An 18,269-nucleotide genomic window follows, 5' to 3' on the forward strand; every position below is an offset into this window, starting at 1 on the left:
GAGATTTGAGGAAGATTATAATAAATATATTCGAGCGATATATGATATGACTTACTCTTGCAGGAGACAGTAGCCTTGGTGCGATCCTCGCCATGATTGTTGACAGCACGGCAAACGTACTCGCCAGAGTCGTCGCTGTACACATACAAAATGTCCAGCGAGACGAAGCCCATGTCAAAAACGTTTCTATAGCGATGACCCAGGGGCAAAGGTTTGCCATTGCGATACCATTCAACGCGCAGGCTGGGATCCGTCTTGGGCTCTACTTGACATTCGAACCTCACGGCTTCAGATTCCTCGGCCGTGCATGAAGCTATTTGAGTGATGAACTTCGGTGGTCCAAACTGCTCCTCAACAATCTGGGGTACCTCTGGTATGCGTCCGCGTTCCAGTTCCTTTAACTTCTCTGCGGTCATGCCCTCAGGCAGCTGTGATTCATAAACAATGTTGTGCTTGCCCTTGCAGGTGACCTTTGCAGTGGTGGTGGCAGTGCCCCATTTGTTGGTGGCACGGCAGGTATACTCGCCGGAATCGCGGGCATAGATGTAGTCAATATCCAAAGCAATGAAGCCAAAGTCGTTCAGTTGATGCACTCTGGAGCCGGTGGCCATGACACGTCCATTGTAGAACCATTCGATGCGCATTGTTGGATCACCAACGGGCTCTACACGGCAATCGAAGTGTATCGGTCCACCTTCGGGCACATCCAAGTTATCCTTGATTTGTTCAATAAACTTGGGTGGATTTGGTTGCTCCTCATCGATGACAATCTCTTCCCGCTTGTGCATGCTCTCCTCCAGCTTTTGCAGGCTCTCAGTGCCAGTGCGGAAGTTGGAGGGCAACTGCGGCTCCACAACAATGCCTTGGCGACCCTTGACCTGCAGTTTGCAGGACACCGTGGCTTCCCCATGCTTGTTGGTCGCCTTGCAGGTATACAGACCTGTATCACGCTGGTAGCAGCCGGCAATCTCAAGAATGACAAAGCCAAAGTCGTTAATGGTCTTAATGCGAGAGCCGGACCATAATGCCTTGCCGTTGTGGAACCAGTCCACACGCATGGACGGGTCGTTAATGGGTTGCAGACGACACTCGAAGTGGGCCAAGGAGTTCTCTCCGATGACCATGTCGAAAGGTGTCGTAATAAATTCAGGCGGCTTGCCTGTATCGTCTTCCGGTACAAACTCTGTGCTGCGCGAGCCCAGACCCTCCAGCTCGGCGATACGATCGATGGTGCCCTCCATGCCCTTGGGCAGTTGCGATTCCATGATGATACTGCGCTTGCCCTGAATTTTCATCGTTGCGGTGGTCACAGCCTCACCGTACTCATTGATGGCACGGCACGAGTATTCACCCGAATCTTCGGGATAAACGGGCGAAATTTCCAAGATGACAAAACCAAAGTCGCAGAAGGTGCGGAAGCGTGAGCCTGCCTTCAATGGGCGGCCATTCCAGTACCATTCTACCTTCAGCTTGGGATCATCGGCGGGCGTTATGCGTGCCTCGTAGTGAGCATTCTCGCCCTCGCGCAGGTTTTCAATATTCTCCAGTGGCACGGTGAATACAGGTGCCTTACCTCTGGTTTCTTCAGTAGTCTCCTCACGCGAGCGTACCATGCTGTACTCTAGATTGGCAATCTTCTCCAGACCACCTTCCATGCCTCGTGGCAGCTGTGAGTCCAAAATAAGACTGGCCTTGGATGCGCACTTCAGACTAGCACGAGTAACATCCTCGCCGTACTTGTTGTAGGCACGGCACTCGTAAACGCCAGAGTTCTCCTCGTAGCAATAGAGTATGTCCAGGATGACAATGCCAAAGTCGTGGAAGGTGCGGAAACGATGGCCATGTGGAAGCTTCTTGCCATTGAAATACCATTCAACCACCAAGTCAGGATCGGTAATCGGCGTCAGGCGGGCCTCGAAGTGAGCGCTCTGGCCCTCCACCAGCTTGGTGACATCGCTGATCTGCGTAATAAACTTGGGTGGTTCGGCAACCAGCGGTGCGCTGGTATCAGTCTGCTGTCCCTGTGGGCATTCCAGCTCACGAATCCTTTGCAGTGAATCGGGCTGCAAGCTGTCGTAGAAAACGCCGCCACGACCACCACAGTTGAGAGTGGTGCGAGTGAAGTCCTCGCCATATTTGTTGTAGGCTCGGCAAACATATTCACCACTGTCGTGATCCTGCAGATAGGCAATGTCCAGGACCACATAGCCAAAGTCGGATACCGTCTTAATGCGATTGGAGTGACGGAGCAGTTTGCCATTATGATACCACTCGACCTTGAGCTCCGGATCATTAACCGGAATCAAGGTGCACTCAAAGTGCGCAGATTGACTATCCTTCAGGCCCTGCAGCGGCTGAATATGCGAGGTGAAGTGCGGCTTCTGACCACGTGGCTTCTCCACACACTCCAAAGTGCAGCTAATCTCAGCCGAACCATATTTGTTAGTGGCACGGCAGGTGTAGGTGCCAGTATCCTCGATCTTGGTGCCCAGCACTTCCAGTGCAACGGTACCAAAGGCATAGATGGTGCGAACGCGATGGCTGGCCTCAAGAACCTTTCCGTTGAAGAACCATTCAATGACCATGCTCTGATCTCCCAGAGGTATAAGATTGGCCTCGTAATGGGCCAGCTCGCCTTCGCCAATATCCACAATGTTAACGAATTCGGTGGTGAAACGTGGTGCAATGCCCTGTTCTGGCTGCTCCGGCTTGCTGCCATCCTTGCGCAATGAGTCCTCTAGATCTTGAATTTGCTCCAGACCCTCGGCGCCCTTTGGATGCTGAGTGGATTCAATGATATTGTCCTTGCTAGAGCAGAATATTGTTGTAGAGGTGAATGCCTCGCCAGCCTTGTTGTAGGCCTTGCAAGTGTAAATGCCCTGATCTCTGGAGTACACTTCTATCATATCCATGGTAACGAAACCGAATTCAGTGGTCATCTTAAAGCGTGAACCATGCTGCAGCAGCTTGCCATTGAAATACCATTCGATAACTAAGTTGGGATCCTCTTTGGGCTCCACATTGGCTTCCAGATGGATGGGTTGCGCCTCGGAAAGGTGGAACTCCTGCTGCAGTGGCTTAGTCCAGACGGGTGGTGGGTATTGAGTCTCCGGCTTGGTTGTCTTCTGGGCATATCGATTGGCCAATGCCTCTTCCGTTTCCTGCACAGCTTCTAGACCGCTCTCACCCTGTGGATGTTGGGTGTCCAAGAACATGGTCTTGCCACCAGTGCATTTCAATGTTCCAGAAGTGGTGGCCGAGCCCTTGCTATTGGTGGCCTTGCAGGTATAGATGCCGCTGTTCTCGGCATACGCATTGGTCAGATCCAGGGCACAATAGCCAAAGTCATAGATGGACTTGAACTTGGCAGCGGCCTGCAGGGGTTGTCCATTGTAGAACCATTCAATCTTCATAGTTGGATCACGGGCTGGCTCTACATTGCACTCGAAGCGTACATTGTCGCTCTCCTTGCACTCAATGTTGTTCAGATGTGTGATAAACACGGGCGTCTCATAAGTCGGCTCTGGGGCCTCTGGACGACCCTCCTTAGGTGCCTCCAGCTCACCAATTCGTGGCAGTGAGTCCGGATGCAAGGACTCAGCGTGTAGCCAGTGGCGATCTTCAATCTTGAGTGACGAAGTCGACACCGCCTCGCCCACCTGGTTGGTGGCTTTGCAAGTGTAAATAGCGGAGTCATCCTCACGCAAGCCATTAATGGACAAGGTAACCAAGCCAAAGTCAAAGGTGCTGCGTATACGAGAGCCGGTGGTCAATGAGATGCCGTTCTTGAACCACTCAATGCGCAGATTGGGATCGGCGCGTGGCTCTACCTGAGCCTCCAGAAGAACATGCTGACCCTCGTGCAATTTGTCATAGCTCTGCAAGTGGGTGGTGAAAACTGGAGCCTGCTGTGGTGTAGAGTCCACAAACATTTCAGGCACACGGTTCATTGCTGCCTCCTTCAGGCGAATGGCCTCCCAGGACTCGGGAATCAAGGGCTGTCCATCAATGTTGGCTCTCGTCTTCACCTTCATGGCAGTGGAAGACACAGCCTCGCCAGCGGCATTGTAGGCGCGGCACATGTACACACCAGCATCCTCAGGCACCACAGCGGCAATGTCCAGAGTGACAAAGCCAAAGTCGTGGGTGGTGCGCAGACGGGATCCCATTTGCAGTTCCACGCCATTAATGAACCACTCGAACTTGAGTGAAGGATCACCCACAGGTACAACACGAGCTTCAAAGTGCGCATGTGCACCCTCCCACAGCTCAGACGGACCTGTAAGAAGCTGTGTGAAGATGGGCTTCTCGAAGAGACGCTCCGGCTCGGTGGGAAGTGGAGCCAGCGGCTTCTCCAGCTGATGAATACGACGGATGCTGTCCGGATGTTGAGTATCCATTTGGATGCTAGCCTCAGTAACCACGCGCATAGACGCGGTGGTGACGGCCTCACCCAGCGGATTGATGGCGCGACACATGTAAACGCCCTCGTCCTCCTTGCGGATGTGCGAGATATCCAGCGAAACAAAGCCAAAGTCATGCTGCTTAGTAATTCGGGAACTATCTTCGATCAGTTTCTCGTTACGGTACCATTCGACCTTCAGGTTGGGATCACCCACTGGAATCAGACGAGCTTCAAAGTGGGCGGTCTGGTGCTCATTGATGCGGTCAATATTTTGAAGCGGTTGTGTGAACACTGGACGCTGGCGTGTGCCAGGAGTTTCAACTTCCTGGCGCTGATGCGGTGCCGTCGACTCCAATTTACGTATCTTCTCTAGGCCTTCAGGATGTTGAGTGTCTGAAATAATAGTGCCGCGGGCGATCACTCGCAGATTGGTCGTAGATACGGCCTGACCCAAGGCATTAACAGCACGCACAGAATATTCGCCCGCATCTTCGGCCACGGCATGAGTAATGTCTAATGATACATAGCCAAAGTCAAAGGTGATGTGGAATCGGGCAGCCGATGGCAGGGGCTTGCCATTATGATAGAATTCAATTCGCAAGTTGGGATCGTGCACGGGCGCCACCTGGGCTTCAAAGTGAGCCGTTTGCCCCTCGTATATCTCTGTGGAGCCACGCAATTCAGCGGTGAAATGGGGTGGACCAATGGGGTGATCGCCGACTTCGGTGCGTGTGGTGACAACCTTGGACTCCAACTTCTGTATTTTCTCCAGTGCATCAGGATGCTGAGTGTCCAAAATCATGCTGCGTCGGTTCAGCACACGCACATTGCAGGTATTGACCGCTTCGCCCAGGAGATTGGTGGCCTTGCACATATAAGTGCCTGTGTCCTCGCCATAAACGTATAAAATGTCCAGAGCTACGTAGCCAAAGTCGTGGGTGGTGCGATAACGATGTCCAGTAGGCAATTGCTTTCCATTGCAGAACCACTCGATCTTCAGATTGGCATCATTGATAGGTTCAACGCGACACTCCAAATGGCCGTGCTCGCCCTCCTTAAGATGCTCTAGATTGCTAAGTGGGGTAAGGAAAATTGGTTTCTGTCCTTTCTCCTCCACTTCGACCTTTGCGGGTGCCACATAGGTTTCAAGCTGGCGAATCTTCTCCAGTCGTTGAGCATCGAGCGTATCCAGATCCAGTGTCTTATTTGCTAAAAGTTAACACCGATTAGTAATGAATATGGATTGGCGATCTGCAAGCTTACCTGTTACGTTTACAGCACAAGTCGTGACAGCTTCCCCAACAGCATTTTTAGCCTTGCACATGTAGGTGCCCGTATCTTCGGCGTGGGCATACAGTATGTCCAAGGCAACAAAACCGAAATCGTAAGTGGTCTTGAAACGGTGTCCCGACTGAATGGGTTTGCCATTGCAATACCATTCGACCTTCATAGTGGGATCGTTCACGGGGATCAGTGTGGCTTCAAGATGTACGGGTGTGCCCTCATTGACCTTGGCATTACGCAGTGGGCGTCCGAACTGTGGACGCTCTGCGTGGAATTGATCCTCTTCGGTTTTGCGCTGGAAGCGGGATGTATCTTCCAGATGCTGAATCTTATGCAGCGCCTCCTCGTGCTGGGTTTCATGAATAATTGACGAACGGGAAGTCACATTGAGGGCAATCGAGTTGACAGCCTCGCCCAGATTATTGGTCACACGGCAAGTGTATTCCCCACTGTCTTCCGCATAGACAGTGAGAATGTCGAGGGCGGCAAAACCAAAATCGTAGGTGGTGCGGAAGCGATGGCCGGTGCTCAGGGGCTTACCGTTATGTAACCACTCAACCTTCAGATTTGGATCCGGATAGGGTTCAATGCGGCACTCGTAATGGGCACTTTGACCCTCAACCAGATTGGTGGGTCCAATAAGCTTGGTGACAAACGTGGGCGCAGTGGTAACGGTATATTCCTCCTCCTCACGGCGCTGGTACTTGCTGTGATCCTCTAGCTGATGAATCTTGTGCATGGCTGCTTCGTGCTGTGTCTCAAGCTGAATGGCCGTCTTAGACTGCACAATCAGAGAGGCGGATGTCACGGCCTGACCCAGCTCGTTAACCGCACGGCAGGTATAGGTGCCAGAATCCTCGGGATTGACGTACTTCATGTTCAGAGCCACATATCCAAAGTCGTGCATGGTGGTTGTGCGATTAGAAGCCTCAATGGGCTGGCCATTGCGCAGCCATTCAACCTTGAGTTTTGGATCACCCACGGGAATGAGACGGGCTTCAAAATGCACAGCTTGGTTCTCAGCTACACGAACATCCCTCACGGGCATGGTAAAGACCGGAGCCTGCGAGACAAACTCATCCTGAACGCTAATGCGTTGACGCTTGGAGCCATCCTCCAAGTGCTGCAGTCGTGGCAATGCAGTCTCGTGCTGGGACTCCAAATAAATGGACTTCTTGGTGTGCACCACGGCAACGGCAGAGGTGATGGCTTCACCCACTGCATTGTAGGCACGGCAAGTGTAGGTACCCGCATCCTCTGGCAGAGTGGACATAATGTCTAAGGCAACGAAGCCAAAGTTGTTGGTCTCTGTAAAACGGGAGCCAGATTTTAAGGGCAAGTTGTTGTGGTACCATTCTACACGCATGGAGGGATCGGAAACCGGAATCAAACGGCATTCAAAGTGGGCACGCTGATTTTCCTTGATCTCAATGTTTTTCAACGAGGTGGTGAAGACTGGCGCCTGCTTGGTGCTCTCGTCGATTTCCTCGCGGCGGCTATATCGCGAACGATCCTCCAGATAATGAATCTGCTCCAAACCAGCCTCGTTCTGGGTAACGGTGACAATTTGTTCGCCGCTGCGGCATTGCAGCTCCACCTGAGTTTCATCGGAGCCAATCTGATTAACAGCGCGGCAAGTGTAAACACCAGAGTCCTCTGCAATCAGGCCAACAATATCCAAAGCCACGTAGCCGAAATCATGTATGGGACGGAAACGATGGCCTACAGTAATAGGACGGCCATTCTTAAACCACTCCACTTTCAGATTGGGATCAGTGACTGGCTCTATTTTGCACTCGAAGTGCGCGTGGGCACCCTCGCGGGTGTTGGTCAGGCTCTTTGGATGGGTAAGAAAGCGTGGACGAATTTTGACCACCTCATCAACAAACTCATTACGACGATACCGTGAGGAATCCTCCAGATATTGGATCTTCTGCAGGCCAGACTCATTCTGGGTTTCCAGAATCAAATCTTTTTTGGCGATGATGCGAACGGAGGAAGAGGTGACAGCCTCGCCCAATTGATTACGTGCTTGGCACGTGTAGACGCCCGAATCAATTGCATAGCAGCCGAGCAAGTCCAGCGCAACATAGTCAAATTCGTAAGCGGGACGGAAACGATGGCCCGTCTTTACTGGCTTGCCATTAACAAGCCATTCGATGCGCATGCTAGGATCGCCCACGGGCTGCAGGCGGCACTCCAGATGCACATTGGTGCCTTCGACGGTTTCGATGTTATGAAGTGCACGTGTAAACTGCGGCGCCTGCATGATGGTTATATCTTCTTCCTGATGGTGACGCCGACGCGAGTCTTCAAGCAACTGAATCTGCTCCAACGATTGCTCATTTTGAGTTTCAGTCACCACATCGGTGCGATCAATTACACGCACACAGGCGGAGGTGTGGGCTGAGCCCAGATGATTGGTGGCGCGCACAGTATACTCGCCAGAGTCCGCTGCCGTAGCCTGGATAATGTCCAGGGCGACGAAACCAAAATCGTAGTAGGTGCGGAACCTTGAGCCGACGGTGACTGGGCGTCCGTTATGGAACCATTCAACGCGCATTGTAGGATCTCCCATGGGCTCAAGACGGCACTCCAGATGAATATTTTTGCCATCGTGTATGGGCTTGGGATCGGTAAGAGGCTGCACAAAGACGGGCTTCGACTTTGAGATCTCCTCGATGTCATACTGTGGCTCCACGAAAGGTTTGTTCTCCAGATTCTGCGTTTTTTCATAGAGGCCGCGGTGCATGCTAGATGTGTCGATGTTGGAACGAGCTGCAAGAGAAACAGTTAGATATAATTATCTCACAGGGTTTAAAGGATTAGCTACTTACTTTCCACTACCATCGTTGCTTGCAATTGAGCTTCACCTAGCTTGTTTCTAGCTACCACAGTGTATATGCCCGCATCCTCGGCGCGCACCTGTGAAATGTCCAAGGCAACATAGCCGAAGTCATAGTATGTTTGTATACGATTGGCTGCGGTAATAGCGCGGCCATTGTGATACCATTCGATGCGCATGCCCAGATCACTTTGTGGCTCCACGCGCGCCTCAAAGTGAGCGCGTTGACCCTCCAGGATCTTGGTGGTGCCCTTGAGTGGGCCCAGGAAGCGCGGTGCCTGTGTTATGTACGTTTCCTCCTCCTCACGACGACCATAGCGTGATGAGTCCTCCAAATGCTGGATCTTTTGCAGACCACCCGGATGTTGCGTATCCGAGACAATCTCGTTCTTTGATATGACCGTACACTGGGCCGTGGTTGTATCCTGCCCCATGGCATTGTAGGCGCGGCAAGTGTAGGTGCCAGCATCGTATATGGTTATCTGCTTGATGGTCAACGCGACGTAGCCAAAGTTATGATAGGTGGTTATGCGCGAGCTTGCCTCAAGAGGTTGCCCATCCTTAAGCCACTCCACGCGCATGGTTGAATCGCCAATGGGTTCGAGACGTGCCTCGAAATGCGCATGCGCGTGCTCACGCAAATCCAACTGATTCTGGATTGGTGTTTTAAATTGGGGCGGCGCAATGGCCTCCGGGGCCTCCTGGACGTGGCGACGCTGCTGGGACTTGCGGTAGTCCTCCAATTCCTCAACCTTTTCTATGTAACGCTGCTGTTCGGGTATGCCCAGATCAGCGGTGACCTGGGAGCGCATGTGCACGCGTATGGTGGACTGGCTGATGGCTTCACCAATGCGATTTACGGCACGCACGGTGTAGTTACCGGCATCTTCGGCGCGTAGGTGCAATATGTTTAGGGAGACATAGCCGAAGTTAAATATGGCCGTGATGCGCGAACTAGCGGTAATTGGTAAGCCATCCTTGTACCATTCCACACGCATGCTGGGGTCATTAACTGGGGTCACTTGCGCCTCAAAGTGCACATTCTTGCCCTCCTCGAATTCACCCAGATCGCGCAGTGGACGTATAAATTGTGGAGCTTGATTCATCAACTCCTCTGAGCTCTCCTGGCGTTGATAGCGCGAGTAATCTTCCAGCTGGTTGATGTAATGCAAACTGTTCGGATTCTGCGACGATTGCTCAATGGATGGTCGCTGGACCACAGACAAAATGGCCCGCGACTCTGCCACACCGCTGGCATTGCTGACTCGACACATGTATTCTCCAGAATCGTGACCCATGATGCTCAGCAGATCCAGAGCAATGAAGCCAAACTTGAAGACAGATGTGGCGCGGGCACCTGCGGAAGCATAACAGAGATTAAGCAAAAGTATATGCATTATGTATCCCAGCTACTTACTGGCTGCCAGCGGACGACCATTGAGGAACCATTCGACGACCATGCTTGGATCGCCGACGGGTTCAATGCGCGCCTCCATGTGGACTCGACCACCTTCGGTTTGCTGCACATTTTGCAGGGGTATAATGAACTGTGGTGGAGGATAAACGCGATCCTCCTCGCCAGGTCGCAGATGGGGCTTGGCGCGTTCCACATGGCGCAAATAAATGATTTCAGGACCAGGGATTGGCCTAAAAAGAAAAAACCTATGTAATAAATTGGATAAATGTTTAATAGGCGTGCATGACTTACTCAGGCTCGATAACTTTCGTTGGTCTTGGTAGATTAAGACGCCTTTGTTCTTGACTTGGTTGCTCTCTGGGAACTTCGACATAGAGTCTTGCCCGGTTCGCTGTGGAACCGGCAATATTTTGTGCGGTACACTGATACCAGCCAGCATCGCTTGCTTTGACTTGGGGTATCTCCAGGCAGGTGGCGCCGCCATCAATGCCCACAAAGCGTTCAGCAGTTGATGAAATTTGTACACCATCCTTTTGCCAGGTGATGCGCGGCACTGGTGTGCCAATGGCATTGGCGCTCATGCTAATGGGCTCACCCTCGCGCACAGTCATCGTGCTGAAGCGTTGAACAAATTGTGGTGCGACAACTTGCTCTTTCTCCAGTACATGCAGCTGCGCCTCGATGGCAACCTCACCGGCCTTGTTGCGGGCCAAGCATTGCACAGCGCCGCCATCTAATCGGCTCACGTTTGTGATCATCAGCGAATGGCTGCCGGACTCGTTGACCAGGATCTTGTGCGAGGCATCGTCGCGCACTTGACGGCCATTGATAAACCAAAAGACCTCGGGATAGGGATTGCCAGTAACACGGCAATCAAAACGCGTCATGCGTCCCTCGGTGACTTCGCGATCGTTAAAGGCCTTGACAAATGTGGGCGGCAAAGCCTTGCCAGCTTCCAGCTGCTCAGCCATCTGATCCACGGGCTTGGGTTCGTAGGCAGTCTCAGCTGCCGGCTCGACGGCCAGCACAGCTGAGGAGACGACGCAGCCTTGCAAATTCTCGGCCAATAGGGTATAATGGCCGCCATCCTTGGCATTGGCGTTCTTCACACGCAGAGTGGCAACACCACTCGAATAAGAGATCTCATATTTTTGCGAGGCTACCAGACGTTGTCCGTTGTGGAACCAGGTAAGACGTGGTTTCGGGTTGGAGCCCACGCGGGCTGTGAACACAGCATCAGAGCCCTCAATGAGCTTTGAGCTTCTGGGCTTCTGCGATATTTGTGGTGCTTGCGCTGGGCCCAGGGAGCGATCAAGCTCATGGGACAGTTGAGTGTCTTGCTCATAGCTAGAGCGACGCGTAATAGCCTCCCTAAAGGAGACCTCACGCAAAAGTCTATACTCAAACGTATCCACACGGAATTCTTCCTCAATGGATGTATACGAATAACCATTGGAGTAGATGTTCTTCTCCAGATTCTGGATGGGCTGCAGTGCAGGCATTGGAGCGCCTTCCGGTTGAATATAGACACTGCAGATGGCTTCGCCGTACTGATTACGAGCCGTACACGTGTACTCGCCTTCGTCTCCGGGCCCTATCTGGTTGATCAGTAGGGACACATCACCTGTGGCTTCGTTGTAGCTCATCCGAAACTTTTGCGACTCGAGAAGTGGTGCGCCTTTTCGGGTCCATGTAACGAATGGCTTCGGGTTGCCACGCAGCCTACCTTCAAATAGGGCGTTGCCACCCTGAGCGAAGCGAGCGTTCTTGAAGATTTGCTCAAATACAGGCGGTGAGATGTCACCTTGGGCATAAACGTGTGTCAACGAGGGCGGTACATAGGTGCCTCCGATACCGCCTTGATGTTGTTGTACTGTAATATTAAAAAGGGTATTTAATATAGTTAAAAGCAGCTAAGAATTGCAATAAAGCTTGCTGTAATGGATGTTTGCTATTGTAAAGTAATAAAAATTAAAATGTGTACGAGCTCCACAAAAATAATACTTCAAAACAGCGACCATTAAATAATTAGTTAATGTTAGTTATAAGAAAAAGAGGACATGCTTGAGCAAAAGCTCTATACGCAATTAATGCAATTAAATAATAACAATCAGGTCCAATTAAATATAACAACACTCTCAAAATATTTTTCCCATATTTTTTGGCTCTGTTTGATTAATGAATACAAATATAAACAAAAACTTGAAAATGTTAACTCATTGTCGAGGTTGTATATTTATAGTTTGGATTACATATATTTAGAAGTTGGCACGCACACAAAGTCTAAATCAAATTATACATATATATATATATATATATCATTGTGTATACCTTGGAGCTTATAGATACTTTTCGAAAGTGTGTCATTAATATATATATATTAGTTTGTTTCCAATTCGATCCTGTGAATGCTAACAAACAAGATCAGCTGTTAATATGCACTCTCCCTCTCTCTCTTTCCCTCTCTCCCTCTATTTCAATGCTCTCTTCTGAATGTAAACAAACAAGATCAGCTGTTAATATGCACTCTCCCTCTCTCTCTTACTCTCTCTCTCTCTCACTATTTCAATGCTCTCTTCTATTGAGCCTCTTACTTTCTCTCGCTTTCTGGCTACTCTCTTTGCCTTGTGCGCAGACTCAAAAAGTTCAGCATATGTACTTCGGCTATCTTCGTCTGGTAGTATAAGAGTGCTCAAGTGCTTTATATCTTATTCACTCGATCCCAAGACTCATGCAGCATCCACAAAATGTAAACAAAGTGAATCGTATAAGAACTCTTATACTTACTATTCTATTCTAATAATTATATTTACTTGTGTATATGTATGTCACTGCAGCGTACGCTTAGAATTTTGGCAGATGAATGGAAATATTTATAAATAGATCGAATTTTTGGCTGATCATCAATTAAGATATAAGTATTGAAATATAAGATGAAAATGAATAATTTTCTGCTTGTACCTATAGCTTGCTACATATTCATATGGTGAGTCATACATACATTGAAAATGACCAGAGACTATATTTTAGATGAATATAGCAAGCACTGGAAATCATTCTCGGTCATTTATAAATTTAATATTTAATTTTTTGGTGAATCAAATATGAACTTAAATTTTTACTTAATCGAACAAGTAATTGTTCATTGGCTAATTGATGATAAATAAAGTTGTTATTTTAAAGGGAATAATAATGAAATTTTCTACTAATTCGCTGTGTCAACTCTTGGAGATATCGCAGGGGTGCATTTGGTTAAACTGATACCTTTTCTAGTTATTGATATTTTCAAACATATTCAGAAGCTATGCATGTTGCATTTTATAAATATTTATGCTCTGTTATTCAGAAAGTGTTTACATATTACCAACTGCATTTTTTATCGTATTTCGCGCATAAGCAAAAAAATCCTGATAATTATTGGGAAATTGAAACCTAGAACAATAATTCAAAAATTGAATATTTGAAATATGAGAACAATTTTGAGTACAATTTTTGCCTCGAGAATAATGGAAGTAAAACGAACTTAGTACATTGATTAGTATTTTAATCAAAATTTCTCTGGTCAAAGATTTATGAATAGTCATTTTTATACATCTCATTTCATATTTTGGATTGGTATAAATGCTACTTGTAAATTTTGTATATCATATTTGACCCAACTATCTATATATTTAATGCTTATATGTAAGATAAAATAAATTAAAATATTGTGTAACGCATACAATTAGTTGATGCCTTAAAATTATATTAAGTAAAATCTCATAAAGTGAGCTTAAATGTGAGATTCGATGCCAAGCAAATCCCTATCATCAACGAGCAAATCAAGTATTAAATAAATACATGCAAGTAATCAAGGTTACAATGAAATTTTCATGATAAAAGGCGTTTGTCTGCGCATCGGAATGGAATTTCAGTAACAAGAGCTTGGAACAGCGGAGATTCTAAATCCACGGTGTGAATCCCACTGGCCAATACAGCTTGCTGAAATCCGTAAGCGAGACAAGCCACTGCGATGATTGGACATGCAATGGCATATCATGGCGTGGCGTGGCATGGCATGGCATGGCATGACAGACGGGCACAGGCAGGCAGACGGACTGACCTCGTTGCTGAGTAGTGATTTGACTCCTCTGAACATGTTGTTCAGTGCGGCTAATCCTTTGCTGCTGATGCTGCTCTTGGCTGGAGTGCGAATACTCCTGGGTGGAGTATTGCTGCTGCACCTGTTGTTGTTGGTGCTGCTCCTGCTGCTGCTGCTGCTGCTGCTGGTATGGGTTCGGATTTTGTCGTTGCATTTTAAGTCGTTATATATCACTATATATCATTGAAAATGACAACCAAATCGATGCAGTTGTCAACTGCACTAAAAATAAAACACCTCTCGATCACTTTTCTCTCTTTTGATTTGCTTCTTCACTTTATATATTTATGTATATATTGAAATATATTTCTTTACAGATACTTTCGCTTCTTTATTGCTGAAATTGAATACAAGGCAAGATAGAAAAGAAAAATCTCATTAAAATTTTATATACTTTCTTCACAAAACAAGCCACTAAGCATTTATCACACGAAAATAGCCGTTTGGCAACCGTTGAGTTTTATTTTTGATATTTTCCTTTTCTTTTATTCGATTTTGTTTCGAGTTTTCTCAACACATACACACATTTCTTTTAATCTAGCTGACACACACTCGAATTTTCTCCGATTTTATTTTTTCTTTGTTTTTGACCGAGCTGCATATAGATACAGATATAAATACATATATCAAAAAAGATTTCTTCATCATTATCATCACTAGCACACCATCCATCCTTCTTCATATTCATATTCTGTGCCTCAGAGGCATTTCGGGCTATTTTTAGCCATTCGAATATTTCACTGCGACACACAAACACACTCATGCAGCGGATACAGAGACGTCTTCTATACACTATGTCGGTGGTATCTTCTTATTTTCAGGGGCTATTTATAACATTTTCTTCTGGTATTTCCAATGCGAAAACTCTGCAATGCTCGCTTCTATTTTTTTAAATCATGAATACACAATCTTTTGAGCGTTATTTTTCACAGTTCTGTACAATATCACAGCTATCGTAGCCTGTAATCCTGGGCAGGATAAGCCAGGATAATGCACTTAAGCACATTTGTCATGCATAACAAAATGGATATATTTAAATATACATGTGTATATTGGATATCTTTGAATCGGATCGCATATTCATATCTATATGCACATCACTCTTTGTGTGTATGCACGAATTCACAGTCCATTCGTCGAATTGGGTGCGGACCCCACGATCTGGTGCCGAGCGGTGTGCCGAATCACCCGTCGAACGCGACCGAAGCACCGCTCGTTGATTATTTTTAGATATTTAGCGCACTGAAAAATTCTTTCGGAATTTTCAAAGTGGTTACGAAACCAAAAAATTTCATCAACATTTTCCATATTTTCACAGATTTAACACTTGAAATCGTAGTTAAAAATCGACGATTCTTACTTCAATGCGTTATCCTTGCGACGTTCTATATGTATGCTGCGACTCTTTCGTAAAAACTCTATGCGAACTATATGGCTGAACAAATATATATATATATATATATATGTGTGTGTATAAATACCGTATATATATATATATGTATTTCTTTAAATAATATCTATTTTCCAACTGTTTCAAGTCATAATCCCCGAGACTGAAACCAAGACGTCGATCGTTTGTGAGGTGCGAGCGAAGAATGACAAAATATCTTTGAGAACGCGATCAAATAGCTGCACAAGGCGCCCGATACGAGAGCCACACGATCTTCGTGTGCGACTGCTCTCGCTCCACATGAGATATTTTTGCACTTTCCACACGTATTGTTGTTGTGGAAAATGCTGAGAGAGCGCCAATGCGCTACACAACTTGGCGAGGGGCCTTTGAACAGGCAGCTAAACAGCTGGCATTCGAAACAGGGCAGAGGCTGGTAATTTGTCTTAATCTTCAAAACAGGCTCTGCTGGTTCGACTTAGTGGCAAAAATGTCATTAGCTGGACTCTTAGCTCTGCAATTAATTTAAGGCTTAAAAGATAACAGAAACATGTCGAAGAACCACTGAACCAAATAAACTATAAATTTTCCTCAATCTGCTTTCCGCTGTAGCAGCTCACCGCATCGACTTTGTGTTACTTTCAATCTCATCGATCTCTATGGTAGCCTGCGCTGCTCTGCGCCCATAATCAAAGTCAAATTGCTGTGTTTTGGCCGATGCTCAACTAGTTGAGAGGTTGCCATGGGCACACAGCAGTTTGACTTGGGAAAATCAATGGGTTTCCTCACAGTTTTTCTCCAATGACCGATCGTTTCGGTTTCGGCAAGTGTTCGGCTTTTGAGTAAGTTGGCTAAAAATACAATACGATTTATTTTTGACACGTATTTTTCAACATTTGGTGCAGAACAAAATCAAAAAAGAAAATCTATCGAAATTCTAGATACTGTAAAAATGGACAGTAAAAGTGCACTCAGCTCTTCGAACAACCTATCTTATGATTCCAGTGACTAACTAAGGTACATTTTCTGTGATATGCCAGCTATAATTTAATATTCTGCACATTCTACACATGCAAATGCTTTTAATTATATTTTAATTTAGCTTTTGAAATGCTCTTTCTTCACCTTGCACCTTCTTTTCAAATTTTCCACACAATTTATTCGGATTTTGTCTAAATTTAAAACCACATACACAAAATTTGGCTCACTGCTGCTTTGCTACATATAAACTTGATTATTCATTTCGTGTCTTAATCATAGAGACCGAGATGCTTGTTTTTTCTATTTATTGAAATTTAAAAAAAAAAGAAAGAAAAAAACTTTCTATTTCTTTAGGTTTGTGGCAAAGCGTAAAGCATTTGCAGTCTTTACAAATTGCAACTCGAATGCGATTGAGCTGCGTTCGCTTTGACCTTATATGGGATGCGCATTGAGTGGGGCTCTATAAGGCGACCCGGTTGGCAATGCTATTGTAAGTACATAATTTATTTTTACTGCACAAATTAATTGTTAACATGCTTGGCAATTTTTCGGACACAGTTATGAAATCACTAGTTACGCTTTCAGATGAAGAAGAGAGAAAAAATAAAAAACCAGCAGGCGCAGCTGCCAGTTGGAAACTGTCACTGTTCAGATACAAATGTATCTGTGGCTATAAACGTGGCTGGCAGAGAGATAAGCAAAAGCACGCAGCATATCCAGAGCCTACATCTGAGTATCTGGCAGAACTACAACATGAAAATAACAAACAGTTAGCCGGTTCTGCAAGACAGACGCCGCAACAGCAGCAGGCGGCAACAGATTGCAGCGATGCGCTACAAAATGTATCTTGTAGTTTGCCGCCGCTGCCAGCCTATCTGGCTGCCCCCTCTGACTATCTTATCGCACAAGATTTGCAAAAATATTCGCCCAATTATGTCATGACTGTAGAATGTTGTTTGGCACACAAAACAAGACAGCTGAAAGTCTTCAAATAAATCTTTTACTTTAATTAGTATTATTAATAGTATTTCTTGTTGCTTTTTAGTAATAATAAGTAGACAATAAAGGCAATTGCTTAGATTTAGATTTAGTTGCATTTGTTGTTGTTGCTGCTATTGTTGTTGGGGTTTTAGTGGCTCTTAGTTAGTTGTATTGTGTTGGGTGTTGGGGACCCAGCTCATTGAAGGCAACACAGTTTTTATATTTTATTGTTTGGGTGGGGCACTGCATTCAATTTACTGCAAACAAGAACAAGAAGAATAGTCGCATATCAATTAGGATCAACATTTAATGAGAGAAACACATGTTGAATGATGCGGCATGCAGGATAGTTTTTTTCTGTTTTATTTTTGGCTTGGTACATGCAGACCCAAAAGAAACGAAACGAAATGAAATGATATGAATGCAATGCAACATGCACCCCCAACCAGGCAAATGAGCGACCCCAAGCTAAGCGCAAGTCAACATGCAGATACTTTTGTATCTTATTGCCACACAAATGCTGCATGTGTGTATGTGTGTGTGTGAGTGTGGCAGCTGGCGACGCGTTTTAATTCGGTTTGCCAGTCAGCATAAGTATTAGCATCAAATTTCGCGAGCGACGCAACCATTCAGCAAACCCAGAAAACCGAAACGACATATTGTTGTTGCTGTTGTTGCTGGTTGCAACGAGCTGCGCCTCAAGCTGCATGCCAAGCGGCAATTTAAGTATAAAATGTCCAAATGTGGTCGCTTTTCATATCAATTGTCTATACAATTAGATACAACAGTCGTTGTAGAGGGAGAGAGAGGGAGAGAGAGGGGGAG

At 46.7% G+C, this 18,269-nt stretch overlaps 1 protein-coding gene across 2 annotated transcripts in view; it reads right to left on the minus strand.

Annotated features, from left to right (window-relative positions):
• LOC115769331 (titin) overlaps positions 1-15,658 on the minus strand; it is an 86,766-nt gene extending 71,108 nt beyond the window's left edge. Inside the window, exons 1-7 of one of the 2 annotated variants that reach the window (XM_030714092.1) lie at positions 15,453-15,658; positions 14,054-14,429; positions 10,243-11,824; positions 9,952-10,181; positions 8,527-9,891; positions 5,669-8,467; positions 56-5,614 (exon numbers count right to left, since the gene is read on the minus strand). In XM_030714092.1, coding sequence (XP_030569952.1) covers positions 56-5,614; positions 5,669-8,467; positions 8,527-9,891; positions 9,952-10,181; positions 10,243-11,824; positions 14,054-14,246 — 11,728 coding nt within the window. In that variant the 5' untranslated portion in view covers positions 14,247-14,429; positions 15,453-15,658. The remainder of the gene's footprint in view (positions 1-55; positions 5,615-5,668; positions 8,468-8,526; positions 9,892-9,951; positions 10,182-10,242; positions 11,825-14,053; positions 14,430-15,452) is intronic. The other variant, XM_030714091.1, reaches the window with a different exon arrangement.
• Positions 15,659-18,269: the final 2,611 nt, after the last annotated feature.

Source organism: Drosophila novamexicana, unplaced genomic scaffold, assembly GCF_003285875.2.
Source record: "Drosophila novamexicana strain 15010-1031.04,08,12 unplaced genomic scaffold, DnovRS2.1 tig00004554-arrow-pilon, whole genome shotgun sequence".
Classification (NCBI taxonomy): domain Eukaryota; kingdom Metazoa; phylum Arthropoda; class Insecta; order Diptera; family Drosophilidae; genus Drosophila; species Drosophila novamexicana.